The following is a 16,616-nucleotide window of genomic DNA, read 5'->3' as shown; positions in this document are numbered from 1 at the left end:
GGACAGAAACTGGCACCCATAGGAATGTTGACATTTGAAGGCAGTTTTAACCAATTGAGCCATCATGCTGGCCCCAATGTACTGGTTTTTACCTACTTTCATAATATACATTCAGCACAACTGTGTGTCACATGATATAACCCAAATCAATATTAGATCCCTTGGATAGCTCAAAGCCATAGTACATGAAAGTGTTCATGTCCCTGAGGCCCACAGGATTCCCCAGGAACTGCTGTAGCTAAAGGACTGTGAGTACTCAGGTACACTGTTTGCATGACTGGCACTGTTTAGGCACTCCAACTTAAAACACTAGAGAGTAAAAGTCCTTTCACTCACCAAAGCTCTTGATACAGCTTATAGCAGATTACCTTGTCTATCACTACTAGCAGGAAATGGAGAGCACAAAATAGAAGCGTTTATTAAGGTGATAATTATAAAAGGTAGGAAATGGTATTGTAATGCAGTGGGTTATTACCCATAATACAAACATCATCCCATTTGTGGGCTTCGGGCTGCTCCACTTCCCATATAACTCCCTGTTAATGTACCTGGGAAACCAGTAGACGGTCCAAGTGCTCGAGCCCCTGTACCCACATGGGAGACCTGGAGGGAGTTGCAGGTTCTGGCTTTGCTGTAACTACCTTTGAACTGAAGGTGACAGACTTTTTATGTAGGGAGGGCTTCCTTCATAAAAACTGATCCTGGGCCTCGTGCAGTAGCCTAGCAGCTAAAATCCTCATCTTGTACATGCTAGGATCCCATATGGGCACTGGTTCAAATCCTGGCAGCCCCACTTCCCATCCAGCTCCCTGCTTGTGGAATGGGAAAGCAGTAGAAGACAGTCTAAAGCCTTAGAATCCTGCACCCATGTTAGAGACCCAGAGGAGGCTCTGGGCTCCTGGCTTTGGATTGGCTCAGCTCCGGCTATTGCAACCACTTGGGGAATGAATCAGCAGACAGATGATTTTCTTCTCTGTCTCTCTTCCCCTCTGTATATCAGACTTTCCAATAAAAATAAATAAATCTTAAAAAAAATTTACATTCAGGACAGTTAAGCAGGAAGTAGGGAGGAGAGTGACACAGGAAGACATGAGGTGTCTGGTACTGTGGTTCACAGCAGTGTTGACTCAGAGTGTGGGAGCAGGAAAGGCCTGGGAGGAGGAGGACTGCAAAGCCTGTGGGATGCTGATGCCCTTAGGGAATGTTAGCACCATGGATAGCAGCTTTACCTGCTATGCCCTTATGCCAGACCCAGAAAGAGATTTTTCATCCACTACAATTTCCAAATGCTACAAGCAGCCAAAGCTGGGGCAGGCTGAAGCCAGGAGCCTGGAACTCCAACTAGGTCTACTTACATGTGTGGCAGGGACCCAAGCACTTAAGCCAACTTCTGTTGCTTTCCCAGGTACATTAGTGGGAAGTTGGATCAGAAGAGGAGCAGCCAGGACTCAAACCAACACTCACCAGTAGATGTCAGCATCACAGGCAGCTGCTTAACCTACTGCTCTTCAACTGGTCACAATGATTTTTAATTTTGACAGAACATAATTTTTACTTTGGTTTTTAGATAGCAATGTTAAACTAAAGTTCATTATAAGCAGGTCTGTAGGAAATACATTAAAGTTTCTGGCTAATATATAGAATCAGACTAGAGTTAATTCATAGAAAGCTGACAGTTACAAGCTTGAATAAAATCACTGCTAAGTAGAACTAAAATAAATCGACAGGGACCCATCACAATGGCTCAATAAAAGGATGTCCAAGTCCCACACCGGGGAACCTGCAGCCCTCCTCCAGCCCTCTGTGTCACCTTCCTACTAACAAGGCCCTCGGAGGGAGGCCACTGATAGTTGAAGTGATTGGATTCTTATCACCCATATCAGAGAGATGGATTGGGTTTTCAGCTTTTGGTTTAAGAAGGGGGCCCTGGTGTACTAGGAGGGTGAGCCAGCCCAAAGGAGCTCTGTGAAATAAATACAGTGGGCCCATAGCTGCGGCTAAATTGCTAAATCCTCGCCTTGTATGTGCCGGGATCTCATATGGGTGCTGATTTGTACCCTGGCTGCTCCACTTCCCATTCGGCTCCCTGCTTGTGGCCTGAGAAAGCAGTGGATGATGGTCCAAAGCCTTAGGATTCTGCAACTGCGTGGGAGACACAGTGGACGCTCCTGGCTCCTGGCTTACGGATAGGCTCAGCTTCCGCCATTGGGGGAGTCAATCAGTGAACAGAGATCTTACTTTCTGTCTCTCCTCTCTGTAAGTCTGACATTCCAATAAAAATAAACCTTTTTAAAAAATCTTTCCATATTAGAGTTCTTTGTCCTTTTAGCAAGTGAAGACGCAACAACTCAACTTTACATCAAGTTGTGGAACACATATTCTTCTGAAAACACTTTTTAAAAATATCTACCCTAGCATCACAGGGGGGCGCCTAGCCTACTCATTCTCCATTGTTAGAGGAGACCCCACTGAGGCCATTACCCACCGGCTGGTTGTTTTCCGTCCGGGCTGCAGTTAAAAAGGGGCTCACAGTTCCCCCTTCCGTTCCCGCAAGAGCAGCCACTGTCTTCACTTGAGATGGCCAAACGAGCCGAGCCTGGGGTTCGGTCCACGCCAGCGCCCGCAGCCCCGCTGCCGGGACACCTCTAGAGATTCTAAGCTTTCCTTTTGTGACGCCCAGTCCCGCAGGCTCGAGACACGCACTTCGGTGGCGGTTCCCGCAGCCTGGCGGGGCAGCAGAACGCTGCGCGCGGAGCCGGGCGTCGGCGTGCGGGAACCCCGCCCTCCGGGGCGGCTCCCCGGGAGCAAGGCGGGGCCGAGGCGGGGCCAGCGGCCGCGGGAATCCCAAACCCGCCTCTTTCCCTGCCTCTTCGCTCCTCGCCATGGCCCCTGCCCTGCTGCTGGTCCCTGCAGCCCTCGCCTCGTTCGTCCTGGCCTTTGGCACCGGAGTGGAGTTCGTGCGCTTCACCTCCCTTCGGCCACTCCTCGGAGGCGTCGCGGACCCTGGTGGTCCGGGTGAGCCGGAGAGGGTCGAGGAGGAGCTGGCGGCGAGGGCGGGGGGACGGAGGTGGAGCTGGAGCAGAGGGCGCGGGGGCGGGGCTGGGAGACAAATGACGGGGAAGTAACTGCAAGAGAGGGAACCCCGGCCCCGATGGTGAGGCTGCGGGGCAGAGGGACCCCAGCACCGAAGTAGGAACGTCGGGGAAGCCGTGTCTGTCGTCTTCTTGATCTTTTGTCCCTGTTCCTGCCACTCCTTCTAGACGTGCGTCAAGGATGGCTGGCTGCTCTGCAGGACCCCAGCATCCTTGGCTCCCTGGCCTGGGACCTGGGACTTCTGCTGCTATTTGTTGGACAACACAGCCTCATGGCTGCTGAGAGAGTGAAGGCGTGGACTACCCGGTACTTTGGGGTCCTGCAGAGGTCACTGTATGTGGCCTGTACGGCTCTGGCTTTGCAGGTATGAGCTCTGGCAGCTGAGTCCCTGGGGAGAGATGGAGTCTCTGCAAGGGGTCTTTCTGTATGGGAGGGGCAAAATGTAGGTTAGGGAGAATGACAAGCTGGGATAGTCAGGACTCCATCTCACAGTGTATTCCTCCGCAGCACATGCCCTACTTTGTATCAAGAAGGGTGCACTGCCCTTACCCAGCACAGTGTGCGCATTTTCACCTTTGCAACTTTGTTCATGTTGGCATCCCTCCTTAACCCATCAGTGGCATTCAGAAATGGCAACACCCGTTTCCTGGACTTCAAGAAGAGGCTTGCCAGAAGTTGTCAGTCCTCTAACTTCTCTGGTCTGGGCTGTATCTGGCACCTCTCAGTTCATCCCCTTCCCTTTCAGAAGACCTCAGTTAGATAGGAATTATCCACACAACCTTGGAACCCAGCCCAGCACCCTCCACAGGATGAACAGTTGTTGATGATGCCATGAGAGAAGCAGGGGAGAGCTGCAGGCTGTGGTGCCAGCCTTGGGGCATGGGTCTTTCAGGGCGGGCAAGGGGGGCTGTTGGGAGACCCAGCCACTCATCCTCACTCAGGTGGTTATGCGGTACTGGGAGCCTGTACCCAGAGGCCCTGTGCTATGGGAGGCTCGCGTGGAGCCGTGGGCCACCTGGGTGCCCCTCCTCTGCTTCGTGCTGCATGTCATCTCCTGGCTCCTCATCTTCAGCATCCTTCTCGTCTTTGACTACGCGGAGCTCATGGGCCTCAAGCAGGTGAGATCACGAGACCCTTGCCTGAGACCCTACACCTTCCTGGGACTCCTCTTTCCCTCCCTCCTCCCCCTGCCCTGCCAATGCTTTTCTACCTCCCCCTGGCTTTCTGCTGCCCCTCCCCTTCTTTGTCTTCCCTTAAAGGAAGCTGTGGGTCTTCTAGGCCGGACAGGGTACACAGATCAGAGATCAGGATCGGGGCCCATGTCCGGGAAAGGAGGGATTCCTGGCCTTGAAGGCAGTGTCTGGAAGAGGTGGTAGAGTTGGAGGACGGGTCTCACCATGTTTCTGTTATTCTCCATCTCCTAGGTGTACTACCATGTGCTGGGGCTTGGCGAGCCTCTGGCCTTGAAGTCCCCCCGGGCTCTGCGACTCTTCTCCCATTTGCGCCATCCAGTGTGTGTGGAGTTGCTGACAGTGCTGTGGGGGGTACCCACCCTAGGCACAGACCGTCTCCTCCTGGCTCTCCTGCTGACCCTCTACCTGGGTCTAGCACACGGGCTTGACCAGCAAGACCTCCTCTACCTACGGTCCCAGCTGCAAAGAAAACTCCACCTGCTCTCTAGGCCACAGGAGGAGGGGGCAGAGTGAGAGAGCCAAGCCGGGTTCCAAGCCACACACTCCCTGTACCCCTTTGAAATTGTAAACTTCTGGCTCTGGCTGCTTTGGTGCACAGGCCTGGGGCCATGGACCAAGGGGGATGGTTGTCCCTTCACACTGTTGGGGACTTCATTCCCTGGGCCCTATGGTCTGAATTTCAGCCACTGGACTCCACAAGAGCCAATGCTCACCAACTAGCAAAATGGGGCTTAGAACTCATGTGCTCACTCACAGTGTCCAACATGACCGCCCCTCCTGGCAGTCTGCTCACAGAAGAAAGGAATGCTGGGATCACTCCCCAGCAGCTCCACTCCCAGGAGCTAGACCAGGATCTGCAAGTGGCTGCCCTTTCAGATCCCAGTCCTTGCCTCTCTATCCCCTTTCACTCCCAGGAGCTTCATCCCACAATCTAGCTTGGAGTGGGGATCCTCCCATACTTAACTCAGGTGATGGATGATTCTGGAAACGAGTACACTGCATGAAAATAAAATTCAGCTCGTTTTTGCTATATATGCAGTCTGTCCAGTGCACGAAGAGGGAGTCAGAAACTGGATGGCCACCACGCCCTCTGGTGACTGCTGTGCTGCGGCCACTCCCCGCGGGCCCGACCCTCTATCCCTGAAGCTGGCTTGTCCGGCTTCCTCCCAATCCTCCCAGTTTTTCCCCGCTACAGCCCAGGGGACCCCAGGGAGACAAGGTGAGCTAACAAGGGTCGGGGTGACAACCCTGGAAGGAGGGAGAAGCTGCCGAAGCCCTGAGCCTCTGAGAGCCTGTTTCCCGCCCTCCCCCTGGTCCCCACAGCCGCCCCCACCGCGACCGCCCTCGACCCGCAGCAACAAAGGCTGGCCCGGGAAGGCCAAAGCGTGGGGCGGAGCGGCGAGAGATGGGAAGGGCGGGCTCGGCTCGGAGCAGCTGCAGCTTCCTCCCAAAGTCCCTCGAGGGGCCTGAGTCACTGGCCGCCGCCCTGGGTCGACGCGAGTCGGGGGCGGAGGGGCGTCTGGAAACTGAGGGATCTTCAGGGCTGTGGGGCAGCAGGCCGGAGAGAATCCCTGGAGACAGGGAGCGAAGGGCTAAGAGGGTGCCAGAAGGAGAGGGGAGTCCAAGTCCACGCGGGTGCGAGGGGAGAGGCTCCGCCCCCTCCTCGGGCTCCGCCCCGCGCCCCCTTCCCTCTCCTCATTGTCCTTAGACAAAGCGGTCGCCGCCCCCGGCCGGCCCCCGGCTCCCCGTCTTCGTCCCTCCTCCTCTTGCTCCCTCTTTCCCTCCTCCTCCTCCTTTCCCCTCTCCTTCCCCCCCCCCCCCCCCAAGCCTCCGGATCTCCCTGGATCTCTTTCTCCTCCTCTTCCTCTCCGGACGCCAGGCTCCTCGGCACCCCGCCCCCGGGGTCCCCGCGGCGCGTGAGTTAACCCAAGGGCTGGGACTTGGGGCAGGGGGTGTCTGCGCTCCCGACCCCGCTGTCGCTCCGGGCTGGGACCTTGAGGCTCTTACGTCTTTGTACCCTGATGATGTCGGTGCGGGCAGCGCGGGAGGGGATGGCCGGCTCTGTCCGGGGACCCCCGTAAGAGCGGCAGCAAGGAGCAGAGGCGTGGAGCCGGCCCTGAACGCGCGGGGTACCCGGGGCACCGGCCGTGGGGGAAGGTAGCAGTAGGGACGGCTCGGAGAGGGGTGGATGGGACCGGGTTCTGGGAACGTGTTGGCAGCACGACACCCGGGTTCCAAAAGTCCCCGGGGAGGGGTATTTCCCCTGACCCGCCTCGGGGGCGGAGTGCCAGGGGTGGGGGGGTTACTGGGGCCGAAAGGCGTGGCCCGCGCGGGGCTGGTCCTGGAACCAGGACTTGTGCGGCCCGCGCTGAGTCGCACCCCGCTGCTCCCTTCCCCTGCTGCCCCCAAGTCCCGTTCCCCTTGGCCTCTGCGTTCTCTACCCCTCCTAGCCTCCCCAACATCCCCTCGGGTCCCGCGCCGCGTCTCAGCCTGGAATCCTTGCCCTTCCTTCCCATTCTCACCTCCCTCGGCTGTCCTATAGACATCCCCGCTTGAACCCGGGTCCCTTTTGCCCTCACTCTCCTCGTGCCAGCTTGTCTCTCCACCCACCACTCTCCACCTCACCTCACTGCCGGTACCGCCGTGAACACCCCTGGACCCGGTGCTGCTCCAGTTGGCTGCTGTCTCTGCCCTGAATCCCAGATCCTACTTTTCCTCTCACATCGCTCTCCCACTCTGAACCTGACCTGGCTTCTGCCTTTGCCTGCTGGGCTTCCTCCATCCACACTCTCGCCTTTCCTTCTGTCCCCAACCTTGGCTCCTCTGTCCTGCATCCCACACCCGTCCTCCACTTCCGCTGACCCCCAGCCCTGCCTCACCCCAGGGCCTCCCTGGAGCCACTTCTTCCTGTTCTCTGCTCCCAGCACACTCTGCCCTCACTTCAGAGGACCATGGCCACCATCCCAGACTGGAAGCTGCAGCTGCTAGCCCGACGCCGGCAGGAAGAGGCAGTGGTGCGTGGCCGGGAGAAGGCTGAGCGGGAACGTCTGTCCCAGATGCCGGCCTGGAAGCGAGGAATCCTGGAGCGTCGTCGGGCCAAGCTTGGCCTGTCCCCTGGGGAGCCTAGCCCGGTGCCTGGGACTGCAGAGGCTGGCCCTCCAGACCCAGATGAGCCTGCTGTCCTTCTGGAAGCCATCGGGCCAGTACACCAGAACCGATTTATCCGGCAGGAACGGCAACAGCAGCAGCAGCGGAATGAAGAAATGCTTTTGGACAGAAAGCCTGGTTCTCTGGAGGCCCGTGAGCGGAGACCCAACCCTGGGGAAATGCGGGATCAGAGCCCCAAGGGAAGAGAGTCCCGAGAAGACAGGCCAAATCCCTGGGAGGCCAGGGAGAAGAGGCTGGGGACAGGCGTGGTCCAGGAGTCAAGTTCTAGGACTTTGGAGCCTCAGGACTTGAGGCAAAGCCCTGGAGATGCGGGAGACAGGAACTCCCGGCTACCAGAGGTGCAGAAGTGGAGGCTGAGTCCCGGAGAGACTCAAGAGCGGAGCCTGAGACTGACTGAGGCTCAGGAGCCAAGCCCCGGGAGGAAGGAGGTGGTGGAAAACAGACTGAGCCCAGGGGAGGCCAACAACCTAGCAGAATCCTCTACACGGAAGCTGGACGCGGGAGAGCCTCAGGAGCTGAGTGTGGGCCCACTGGATGCACCAGAATGGAGACCGAGTTCAGGAGAGGAAAAGAGAGGCTGCACAGACCCAGCTGGGAGAGAAGAACGGCCAGTGGCAGGAACCACCCCAGAAGAGCCCACAGCCTTGTCACCAGTCCCGGTCAGGGCAGTGGAGGCAGCAGAATGGAGGCCCAGCCTGGTGGAGGATGGTGAGAGGGGTTTGAGGCCCCCAGAAGGGTGCAAATGGACCCTAAACTCTGGGAAGGCTCGAGAACGGACCCTCAGAGACATAGAGACCCAGAGTCCGAAATTAGAAGCGACGATGGAGTCTGTGGCGAAGCACCTGGGCCCTGCTGGCGGGGTAGGGGCTGGAGAAGCAGAGGCAGAGGATGAGGAGGCGGGGGCTCAGGGCAGGCCCGGGAGAGCCCTGCAGAACCTCTGCTCTGCGCCCGCCCCCCTTCCACCAGGGGATGCTGGGACAGCAGGCCCTAGGCTGCAGGAAGAGGAAGCAGTGGGACTGAGGCCCCCAGCAGCAACCCCTCTGTCTCCCCCACCCCCAGCCCCAGCTGCTCCCCAGCCTCCTGGGGACCCCCTCATGAGCCGGCTGTTCTATGGGGTGAAGCCAGGGCCGGGGGTGGGGGCCCCCCGCCGCAGTGGACACACCTTCACCGTCAACCCCCGGAGGTCCCAGCCACCTGCTGCTGCCGCCCCGGCTGCTCCAGCTGCCCCAGTCACCGCGGAGGCTGCAGCCCCTGGGGCCGGGAAGAAGCGGTACCCTACTGCTGAGGAGATCTTGGTGCTAGGGGGCTACCTCCGTCTCAGCCGCAGCTGCCTTGCCAAGGGGTCCCCGGAAAGACACCACAAACAGGTAGGGGAGCAGCCCACTTGTCAGCCCTTGCTTGTCAGCCCAGTCTTGTCTATTTTATACTCTTGTGCGCTGTGCTTCCTCTATTCTTTCCTCAGTGGTTCCTGCCACCACCCTTCCTCCTGGTGCACAGGCACACACCCTTCCCTCCTTTTCCATTCATTTCTCAGCCCCAGGGACCTGCCCAGCAGCCTGCTGCCCGGCTCTGGGTGTGTCTCTTTGAGGGTGTGCCCAGGCTGCTCCTTCTCCCTTCCCTCGGGCTCTGACTTCCCGTCTTTTCTTGGCTTCTTTTTCCCAGAGCCCATGCTCCCCTCACCCCCCAGCCCATCTGGTGGGAGGCATCCTTGAAGTCCAAAGGGGCGAAAGGTCCCCAGGCTGACAGCTTTGGCAGCGTTCAGAGGGTGGAAAAGGCAGAGGGCAAGGGGGATTTGACTCTTAGGGGGAAAGGCTGGGATGAAGGTCTGACAGCCCTGAAGGAGTTCCCAGGGGGAACAGAGCCTGGCCCAGACATCCTGGGATGGAGGGGGCTGAGGAGATGGACCAGGGCCGACCAAAGAGCAGAGAGAAGGCTTTTGAACCCCAAGGCTGCCCCACAGCCAAGAAGTAACACAGGGGCCATTGGAAGTGGGTGACCTTGGGGTTACACACCCCCAGCTGGGCCACTGCTCCAGACAGTACTCCCTTCTCTCTAGACAAGAAAAGCCTTCTCCTCTTCCAAAATGCCCCTGCCTGCTGCTCCCCTGGCCTTCCTTCCCAAGCTTCCCTTCCCTCCCCAGAACTGGCTCAGCAGTAGGTTTTCCCCTCTCTTCTACCACCCTGGCTCCCTCCCTTCCTCCCTGCCCCCATCAGGGGTAGAAAGAGAAGTGAACTTGAGGACATGGGCAGGGTGGGGTCAGGGGCAGCAGTGGAGGCCAAGGCTGGTGGAGGGTCAGAGGTTGGACTAGAGCAAGGACATGCAGAAAAGTGGCAGTGGCCAAGCTGACTTGTCCCCCCCTGGCTGTGGCCCAGCTCCTTCCCTGAGCTTGAAAATCTCTGGGGAGAGGTCTCACACTTGACCTCTCTCTCCTGCCCAAGTCCTCTGCCCAATACGTCTCCCAGAGCCTGGGAAGCCCAATTTTCCCATCTTCCCACACATCATGTCCTCAGAGCGGTTGTTTGGACCCCCCCATTGTCAGTAGGAAACCATAGGGGGGGCCCAAAGACCAAGGTTAAGCTTGGGGATCACATGCATCTTGAGAAATTCAATAGAGTGCAGTGTGGAGAAAAGTCACTTGCTACTAAGGTTGCCTCATGCCTTTGGGGAGGAACCAGTGGAGGGAGACCTGAAGTCTTGGGGGTCTTGGGGGTCTTGCAGCCCAGGGATCATCCCCAAGAGAGCCGGGAACTGAAAACAGGGCAGGGCCAGACTGGTGACCGTACCTAGGTCAGAGACCAGGGGAGCCGGAAGCAGACCGCCCAAACAGGAAGCCTGGGGTGGGGGCCGGAAGGCTGGTGGGGAGAGTGGGGAGAGCTGGGCCATGGACCTGCCAGAACTGTGCTCAGGATGTGGTGAGAGAATAAGGAAGCTGCTGCACTGGGGTGGGGGTGGGGAAAGGCGGCTCTGAGTACCCTGGGCCGAGCCTCAGGCCCTCTCGGCTCTGTCTTCCCTTGGCACCTGCTCATCGGGGTTGGGTGTACCCTGGCCCAGCTCTGTCCCAACCCCTCGGCTCAGGAATAGGAGGATCCTGCCACCCAACCCTACCCCACCCTGCCTTCCCTAAATAACTCGCATTTGTAGGCTAATTCCATCAAATGTCTCTAAGCCACCACAGAGAGATGCCAGGCCTGCCAGGGGAGCCCAGCAGTTGGGCTGTGGCTGGTGCCTTCCTCATTCCCCACCCCCTCCCAGGCCCCACCCTTTGCCGGCCCCCTGGTGACCTTATATAGCAGATGCTGAGAGGAGCCATGAGTCACCCCTGCCTGCCCCCCCAGTCCCAGGCCTGCTGTGCATTCCTGAGCCACCCAGTCAGAAGTGAAGGGGGGAGGGAGTAGTGGAGAGAGGCAAAATGGGTGGCCGAGAAAAATGCCGACGGAAAGGGAGTCAAATCAGTCATTTTTCAAAATGGGGAATGAACACCAGAGATTGTTTTCCCAAAAGAGGCTCTGCAAAGAAAACGGAAATGGGTTCCCAGAAATGTGGGTAAAACTGCCAGGAATGATACCAGGAACCCCATTCTAGGAGCTGAGCTGTGTGCAGGGAGGCTATTGTCGCTATATGCAACAGCACAGTTAGGGGTCAATCACATGTCTCCAGCTTGTCCCCCAGCCTGTGACCCTGTCTGAGGGGACATAAGCCATCCCTAACTTCTGTCCACAGCAGGCGCCAGTGTAGTAAAGCACCGTCAGCCCTCAGCGTGCCTCAGTGTGCATGGAGTCCACATCCCTGGCTTCCACCTAGAGAAAATAGATGACAGTATTGGAAAAAAGAATTGCATTATGCTGGACATGTACACACTTATTAATCTTTTTTTTAAAGATTTATTTTTATTATTTTTTTATTGGAAAGGCAGATATACAGAGAGGAGAGACAGAGAGGAAGATCTTCCGTCCGATGATTCACTCCCCAAGTGAGCGCAACGGCCGATGCTATGCCGATCCGAAGCCAGAAGCCTCTTCCGGGTCTCCCACGCGGGTGCAGGGTCCCAAAGCTTTGGATCGTCCTCTACTGCTTTCCCAGGCCACAAACAGGGAGCTGGATGGGAAGTGGAGCTGCCGGGATAGAACCGGCGCCCATATGGGATCCCGGGCATGCAAGGCGAGGACCTTAACCACTGCGCCAGGCCCACTTTTTAATCTTTTTAAAAAATAAGATTTTATTTTTATTGAAAAGGCATATATACAGAGAGAAGCAGAGACAAAGATCTTCCATCCACTGGTTTATCCCCAAGTGGCTGCAACAGTCAGAACTGAGCCGATCTGAAGCTAGGAGCGTCTTCAGGGTCTCCCACATGGGTGCAGTGTCCCAAGGCTTTGGAATATCCTCTCTGATTTTGCAGGCTGCAAGAAGGGAGCTGGATGGGAAATGGAGCAGTTGAACTGATACCCATGTGGGACCTTGGTGCTTGAAAGGGAGTGGGGATTAGCCTATTGATCCATTCCCCTGGGTCCCACACTTATTATCTATCGTTATTCCCCAGATAGTACGTACTGTTTTCATGGTATCAGGTTCTAAGTACCTTATAGAAGGATGTGTGCTGGTGTTGTGTGCCATTTGATACTATATCATATCTAAGGGACTTGAGCACCCTCTAGCATCAAGAGTCCTGGAACCCATTCCTCATGGGTCCCTAGAAACGACAGTATGTATGCCCTGTAGTAGGGTGGTTTGGGGGCAAACAATATGTAGGACAGAGGCATGTGATGTTTGAGGGTCAGGAAGGACAGAAGTGAATAGGGAACTTCCACACAGGTTGACCCGGAGACAGAGATTGGTGGCATTGTGTTGCGGGAGAGTGCAGCAGGCAGGGGCATAGTCAGTATGAACCACCCGGATGGGCTTGGAGGACATCTGACTGGTGTGATGGAGTAGGGGGATTGTAGAGAGGTGAGGATGGGGCAGCATGCTGTTTCTGCTCTGACCCTTTGTTGCATATGGTCTGCAGGATCTCAAGCCAAGGAACAAGCTCTCCATGCAGCCCCTGAGCTCCAGCTGCTCTGGGGGACCTGGTGTTAGCATGCTGCAGGCAGACCTCAGCAGCCACCTGCTCAGCCGCCAGCCCGGCTTTTCCTATGCTGAGCACAGCCCTGGGGCTTCGCAGACAGACACCAGTCAAGGCTGAGCACAGCATCTGGACTCTTCTGAGCAGTTCACATGGCATCCTCTTGTTTGTCCCCCTAATCCCTCTGGCTCCCAGAGTTAATCCGCCCTACACCCTCACCCCATGAGCTTCTTAGCAGGTCAGTGAGAGCAGCTGGGGCTCGCCTGCTCTTGGGATGGTGTGTTTATGAAGAATTTTCTGCCCCCCTCCTGACACCTTCTCTGCTTCCCCACGCAGTGTTTCTGTGGAGCTTCCTCTCTGCCTTGCTTGCCTCCCAAGCTGCACCTTTTAGGGACTCCCCGTGTGCTGGGGAAATTTCTCTGGGTTCCTCTTGGCCTCCAATTCCTCCCACAGGTACTCACCCTTTTAGTTGTGGCTGTTCCAGCCACAGGAGATGAGTGACAGGAATGAAGAGGTCTGTGGGCAGGGGATCTGGGTATCCCAGGTGGGCAGCAAGAGGCTGAGTGTGTGGGAGCCAGTGGTGGACTTCGCCTCAGCTGACTGTTTCTGCCTGGCCAGCTCAAATCTCACCTCCCACAGGAAGCCTCCCAGACTGCTCCCAGGGGAACCCTGACTTCCTCTATTTCAATTTCATTTTACCCCTTCTGACTCTATAGCCAAAGAACAGGGGCTTTGGTCCTACAGGATTCCCTCTGTCTCTCAGGCTCCTTACCTAAGCCCAGGCCAAAAAATGCTGTGTCTGACATAGGATGGAAGGGGGCGCCTCAGCAAGAACAAGACAACTGGATGATGGCATGGAGAGGGCAGGGAAGTGCTCGCTCCCCCCTCCTCCTGACCCCTGTGTGTTTACCCGTGTTGACCCCGCTGCCTTTTCCGCTCAGCTCAAGATCTCCTTCAGCGAGACAGCCCTGGAGACCACCTATCAATACCCCTCTGAGAGTTCGGTACTGGAGGAGCTGGGCCCGGAGCCCGAGGCCCCCAGTGCTCCCACTGCAGCCCCTGTGGATGATGAAGAGGATGAGGAGGAGCTGCTGCTACTGCAGCCTGGACTCCGTACCAAGGCCCTGATTGTGGGTAAGTGGACGTTCCTCCAGCCCGAGCGTGCCCCCTGGATTTGGAACAGGCACCATGAACCAGCAGGGGACCTGGGAATTTACATGTTGAGGCTTGACTGGGCCAGCCTGCTGGTTACACAGCTGGGGAACCCCAGGTTCTGAGTAGTGATGAGCAAGCTGAGACTCCAGCTACCACTAGGGCCCTTCCTGAATGCTCAGGCTGGTTGTCATGGGCATTGACAGGCTAAGTTCCTGGGAATCCTTGATTGTAGGCCCAACTCCTCTACTTCCTATCCAGCTTTCTGTAATGCATCTGGGAGGCAGCAGGCAGCATGTAGGACGCTGCGTTGGAGCTGCTGCCTTCAGCCCAGTTCACTGGTGGAAGATCTCTCTCTGCCTCTTTGTCTCTATGTCACTCTGTCATAGTAAAGATAAAGCATGAGGGTTGAATCTCTGTCTCTTGCCCTTTTTTCCCTCTCAAATACATAAATAAGTATTTTTTATTATTCAAAAGATGTATTAATTTGAAAGGGAGAGTTACAGAGAGAGGAGACAGATCTTCCATGCGCTGGTTTACTCCCCAAGTGCCTGCAAAGGCTGGAGTTGGGTCAGGCCGAAGCTAGGAGCTCTGAGCTTTTTCCAGGATCCACATATGGGTGCAGGGACTCAGGCACTTGAGCTATCTTCTGCTGCTTTCTCAGGCACATTAGTAGGTAGCTGGATTGGAAGTTGACAGCTGATCCTCAAACTGGTGCTTTGTAGCTGGAGCTATAGATAATGGCTTCACATGTTACTACACAGCACAGACACCTAATAAATAAGAAAGAAAGACTCTTAACTGGATCCATGATGACTGCTATTACTGCTGGTAACAGGCACCCAAGACCTGGAAAATATTATGGGGCTTTCCAGAGCCCAGTTGCCCTTCAGCTCAAGGAAAGAAGGGAACAGAAGCTTTCACTTTCTCATCACTGCCCTCTGTACCACAGATGAGTCCTGCCGGCGGTGACCCCTTCCAACACAGGGACTTTCCTCCCTCCTTCCTGCGCCTGAAGATCCTGGAGCCCAGAAGATTTGGAGCCTACAGATCCTGAGATCATGCCTGGCAGGGAAGAGCAGCCAGTGTCTTCCTGCATCCTGTGTCTGGGGGTCGAGGCAACTGCTCCATTTCCACCCTAAGCCATGGGCTGCAATGTGTGTTGGGGCGGGGCATGGCTCCACCACCCAGTGCATCCTGCAAGATGGAGATGAAGCACTCCACACCATCTCCGTGGCAGGGTACCCCCTCCCTGGAGACTCAGGGTTTACGCACTCACCTCCCTGGGAGGTCCCGACCCCTTCTCCCTACTGGCACGCCAATCTGCCCTCCCCCACTGTGTTTACAGCTCCCACCTCCTCTCTTGACCCCCAGCCTGGTTTACAAATCTCACCAGCCCCACCTGCCAAAGTCCTGGGTTTACAAGCCACGCCCACTTACTGTGTCCATGTGGCATCCTCTTGCCTGTCCCCTCTGTCACTTCACTGGGAATGACAGGGGGATGCTGCTTCCTCCACTCTTGCTCAGTATTATGTGTCTCAGTTTTCCCTAGAGGGGAAGCTGGGAATCTTAGCTGTGGATCCCATGCGAGTGGCCTCACTCTGTTCCCTCTGGTGGGTCACAGCTGAGTGGGGTGACTACAGAGGCGCCTAACCTCTGCTCCCACTGCTCTTTATTTTACCTGGCGGTTTTTAACTTTCCATAATAAACTGGAGTTCTCTCCACCTTGCCTGCTGCTTCTTTACATGGTGGGGGAGGCTGAAGGGGAGGATAATGGTGGGGGATGAACCACAAACTCAGTGCTACTGTGGGCAAGGGGCTCTGCGAAGCTGTTTGCCACAGGATGAAGCGAAGACCGGGAAGGGCAGGTAAAGTGTACGCTGGAGTGCAGGCACTGGGAAGGCTCACCACAATACCCCCACCCATGGCACCAGTCGCTGAATGAGTAGAGCAATAGAACTGTGAACAAAGCAGGGGACACTGGATTGAACATTTTCAGTACTGGGAAGTCTGAGGCAATGTGAGCAGTCCATGTGGCAAATCCACTTGCTGCAGGACTTGGAACCAGGGATAGTCTCCTGAAATCACTGCAGGATTTAGATTTTTTGGGGGGGGTTCTCTCTTTCTTGTTTTTTTAAAGATTTTTTTTTCTTAAAGATTTATGTTTATTGGAAAGACAGATCATCACATTTACAGAGAGACAGAAAGATCTTCCACCTGCAGGTTCACTGTCCAAATAGTCACAGGGCTAGAGCTGAGCCAATCAGAAGCCAGGAGCCAGGAACTTCTGAGTTTCCCATGTGTGTGCAGTTTCCCAAGGCTTTGGGCCGTTCTCTACTGCTTTCCCAGGCCACAAGCAGGGAGCTGGATGGGGAGTGGAGCAGCCAGGACATGGATCAGCGCCCATATGGGATCCTAGCACTTGCAAGGTGAGGATTTAGCCATTGCACCTGGCCACTTTTTAAAGATTTATTTATTTTTATGGGAAAATCAGACTTACAAGAGAGGAGAGACAGAAAAATATTCCATCCACTGGCTCACTCCCATTTCAAATGGGTGCAGTGATCAGAGTCAAGCCAATCCTAAGCCAGCAGCCAGGAGCTTCTCTTCGGTTCTCCCACATGGATGAGGGTCCCAAGGCACTGGGCCATTTTAGGCTACTCTCCCTGGCAAGAAGCAGGGAGCTGGATGAGAAGTGGAGCGGCGAGCATACTAACCAGAGCCCATATGGAATCCCAGCACTTGGAGCTGGAGAATTAGCCAGTTAAGTCAATACATCGGTCTTTGAAGGATTTGGTTTTTACAGAAGTGTGATGGAAAAGGTTTTCTTCTGAAAGGCAATGGATTTTTTTTAAAGGATTTATTCTTATTTTTATTACAAAGTCAGATATACAGAGAGAAGAAGAGACAGAGAGGAAGAGCTTCTGTTCAATGGCTTACTCCCCAAG

The 16,616-nt window shown here is 55.9% G+C and overlaps 2 protein-coding genes across 5 annotated transcripts; both read left to right on the top strand.

Moving 5' to 3' along the window:
• The first annotated feature begins 2,853 nt into the window (after positions 1 to 2,853).
• Positions 2,854 to 5,311, top strand: NRM (nurim). Of its 4 annotated transcripts, none has more exons than XM_040996839.1 (4): positions 2,854 to 3,015; positions 3,261 to 3,457; positions 4,035 to 4,211; positions 4,518 to 5,311. In XM_040996839.1, exons 1-4 carry the CDS (start codon positions 2,883 to 2,885, stop codon positions 4,797 to 4,799), a joined length of 789 nt encoding a protein of 262 aa, XP_040852773.1. In that variant the 5' UTR covers positions 2,854 to 2,882; the 3' UTR covers positions 4,800 to 5,311. The 4 variants fall into 4 exon arrangements, with proteins under 4 accessions (XP_040852773.1, XP_040852766.1, XP_040852783.1 ...); XM_040996832.1 differs by having other exon boundaries at positions 4,017 to 4,211; XM_040996849.1 differs by lacking the exon at positions 4,035 to 4,211.
• Positions 5,312 to 6,108: 797 nt separating this feature from the next.
• Positions 6,109 to 15,392, top strand: PPP1R18 (protein phosphatase 1 regulatory subunit 18). The gene is made up of 4 exons (XM_040996822.1): positions 6,109 to 6,202; positions 7,211 to 8,821; positions 13,458 to 13,650; positions 14,621 to 15,392. Exons 2-4 carry the CDS (start codon positions 7,238 to 7,240, stop codon positions 14,638 to 14,640), a joined length of 1,797 nt encoding a protein of 598 aa, XP_040852756.1. The 5' UTR covers positions 6,109 to 6,202; positions 7,211 to 7,237; the 3' UTR covers positions 14,641 to 15,392.
• The last annotated feature ends 1,224 nt before the right edge of the window (positions 15,393 to 16,616 follow it).

Source organism: Ochotona curzoniae, unplaced genomic scaffold (assembly GCF_017591425.1).
Source record: "Ochotona curzoniae isolate NIBS_2020 unplaced genomic scaffold, NIBS_Ocur_1.0 contig_1221, whole genome shotgun sequence".
NCBI lineage: Eukaryota > Metazoa > Chordata > Mammalia > Lagomorpha > Ochotonidae > Ochotona > Ochotona curzoniae.
Note: the sequence above shows the minus strand (reverse complement) of the source record. Positions and strands in the feature narration are given on the sequence as shown.

Bases quoted from the DNA above. Each gene is read 5' to 3' on its own strand.
- NRM (XM_040996832.1), top strand. From the start codon at position 2,883: ATGGCCCCTGCCCTGCTGCTGGTCCCTGCAGCCCTCGCCTCGTTCGTC. The intron at 3,016-3,260 runs GTGAGCCGGAGA...CACTCCTTCTAG, and splicing joins CGCGGACCCTGGTGGTCCGG to ACGTGCGTCAAGGATGGCTG. The intron at 3,458-4,016 runs GTATGAGCTCTG...TGGGAGACCCAG, and splicing joins GTACGGCTCTGGCTTTGCAG to CCACTCATCCTCACTCAGGT.
- PPP1R18 (XM_040996822.1), top strand. From the start codon at position 7,238: ATGGCCACCATCCCAGACTGGAAGCTGCAGCTGCTAGCCCGACGCCGG. The intron at 8,822-13,457 runs GTAGGGGAGCAG...TTTTCCGCTCAG, and splicing joins CGGAAAGACACCACAAACAG to CTCAAGATCTCCTTCAGCGA. The intron at 13,651-14,620 runs GTAAGTGGACGT...TCTGTACCACAG, and splicing joins TACCAAGGCCCTGATTGTGG to ATGAGTCCTGCCGGCGGTGA.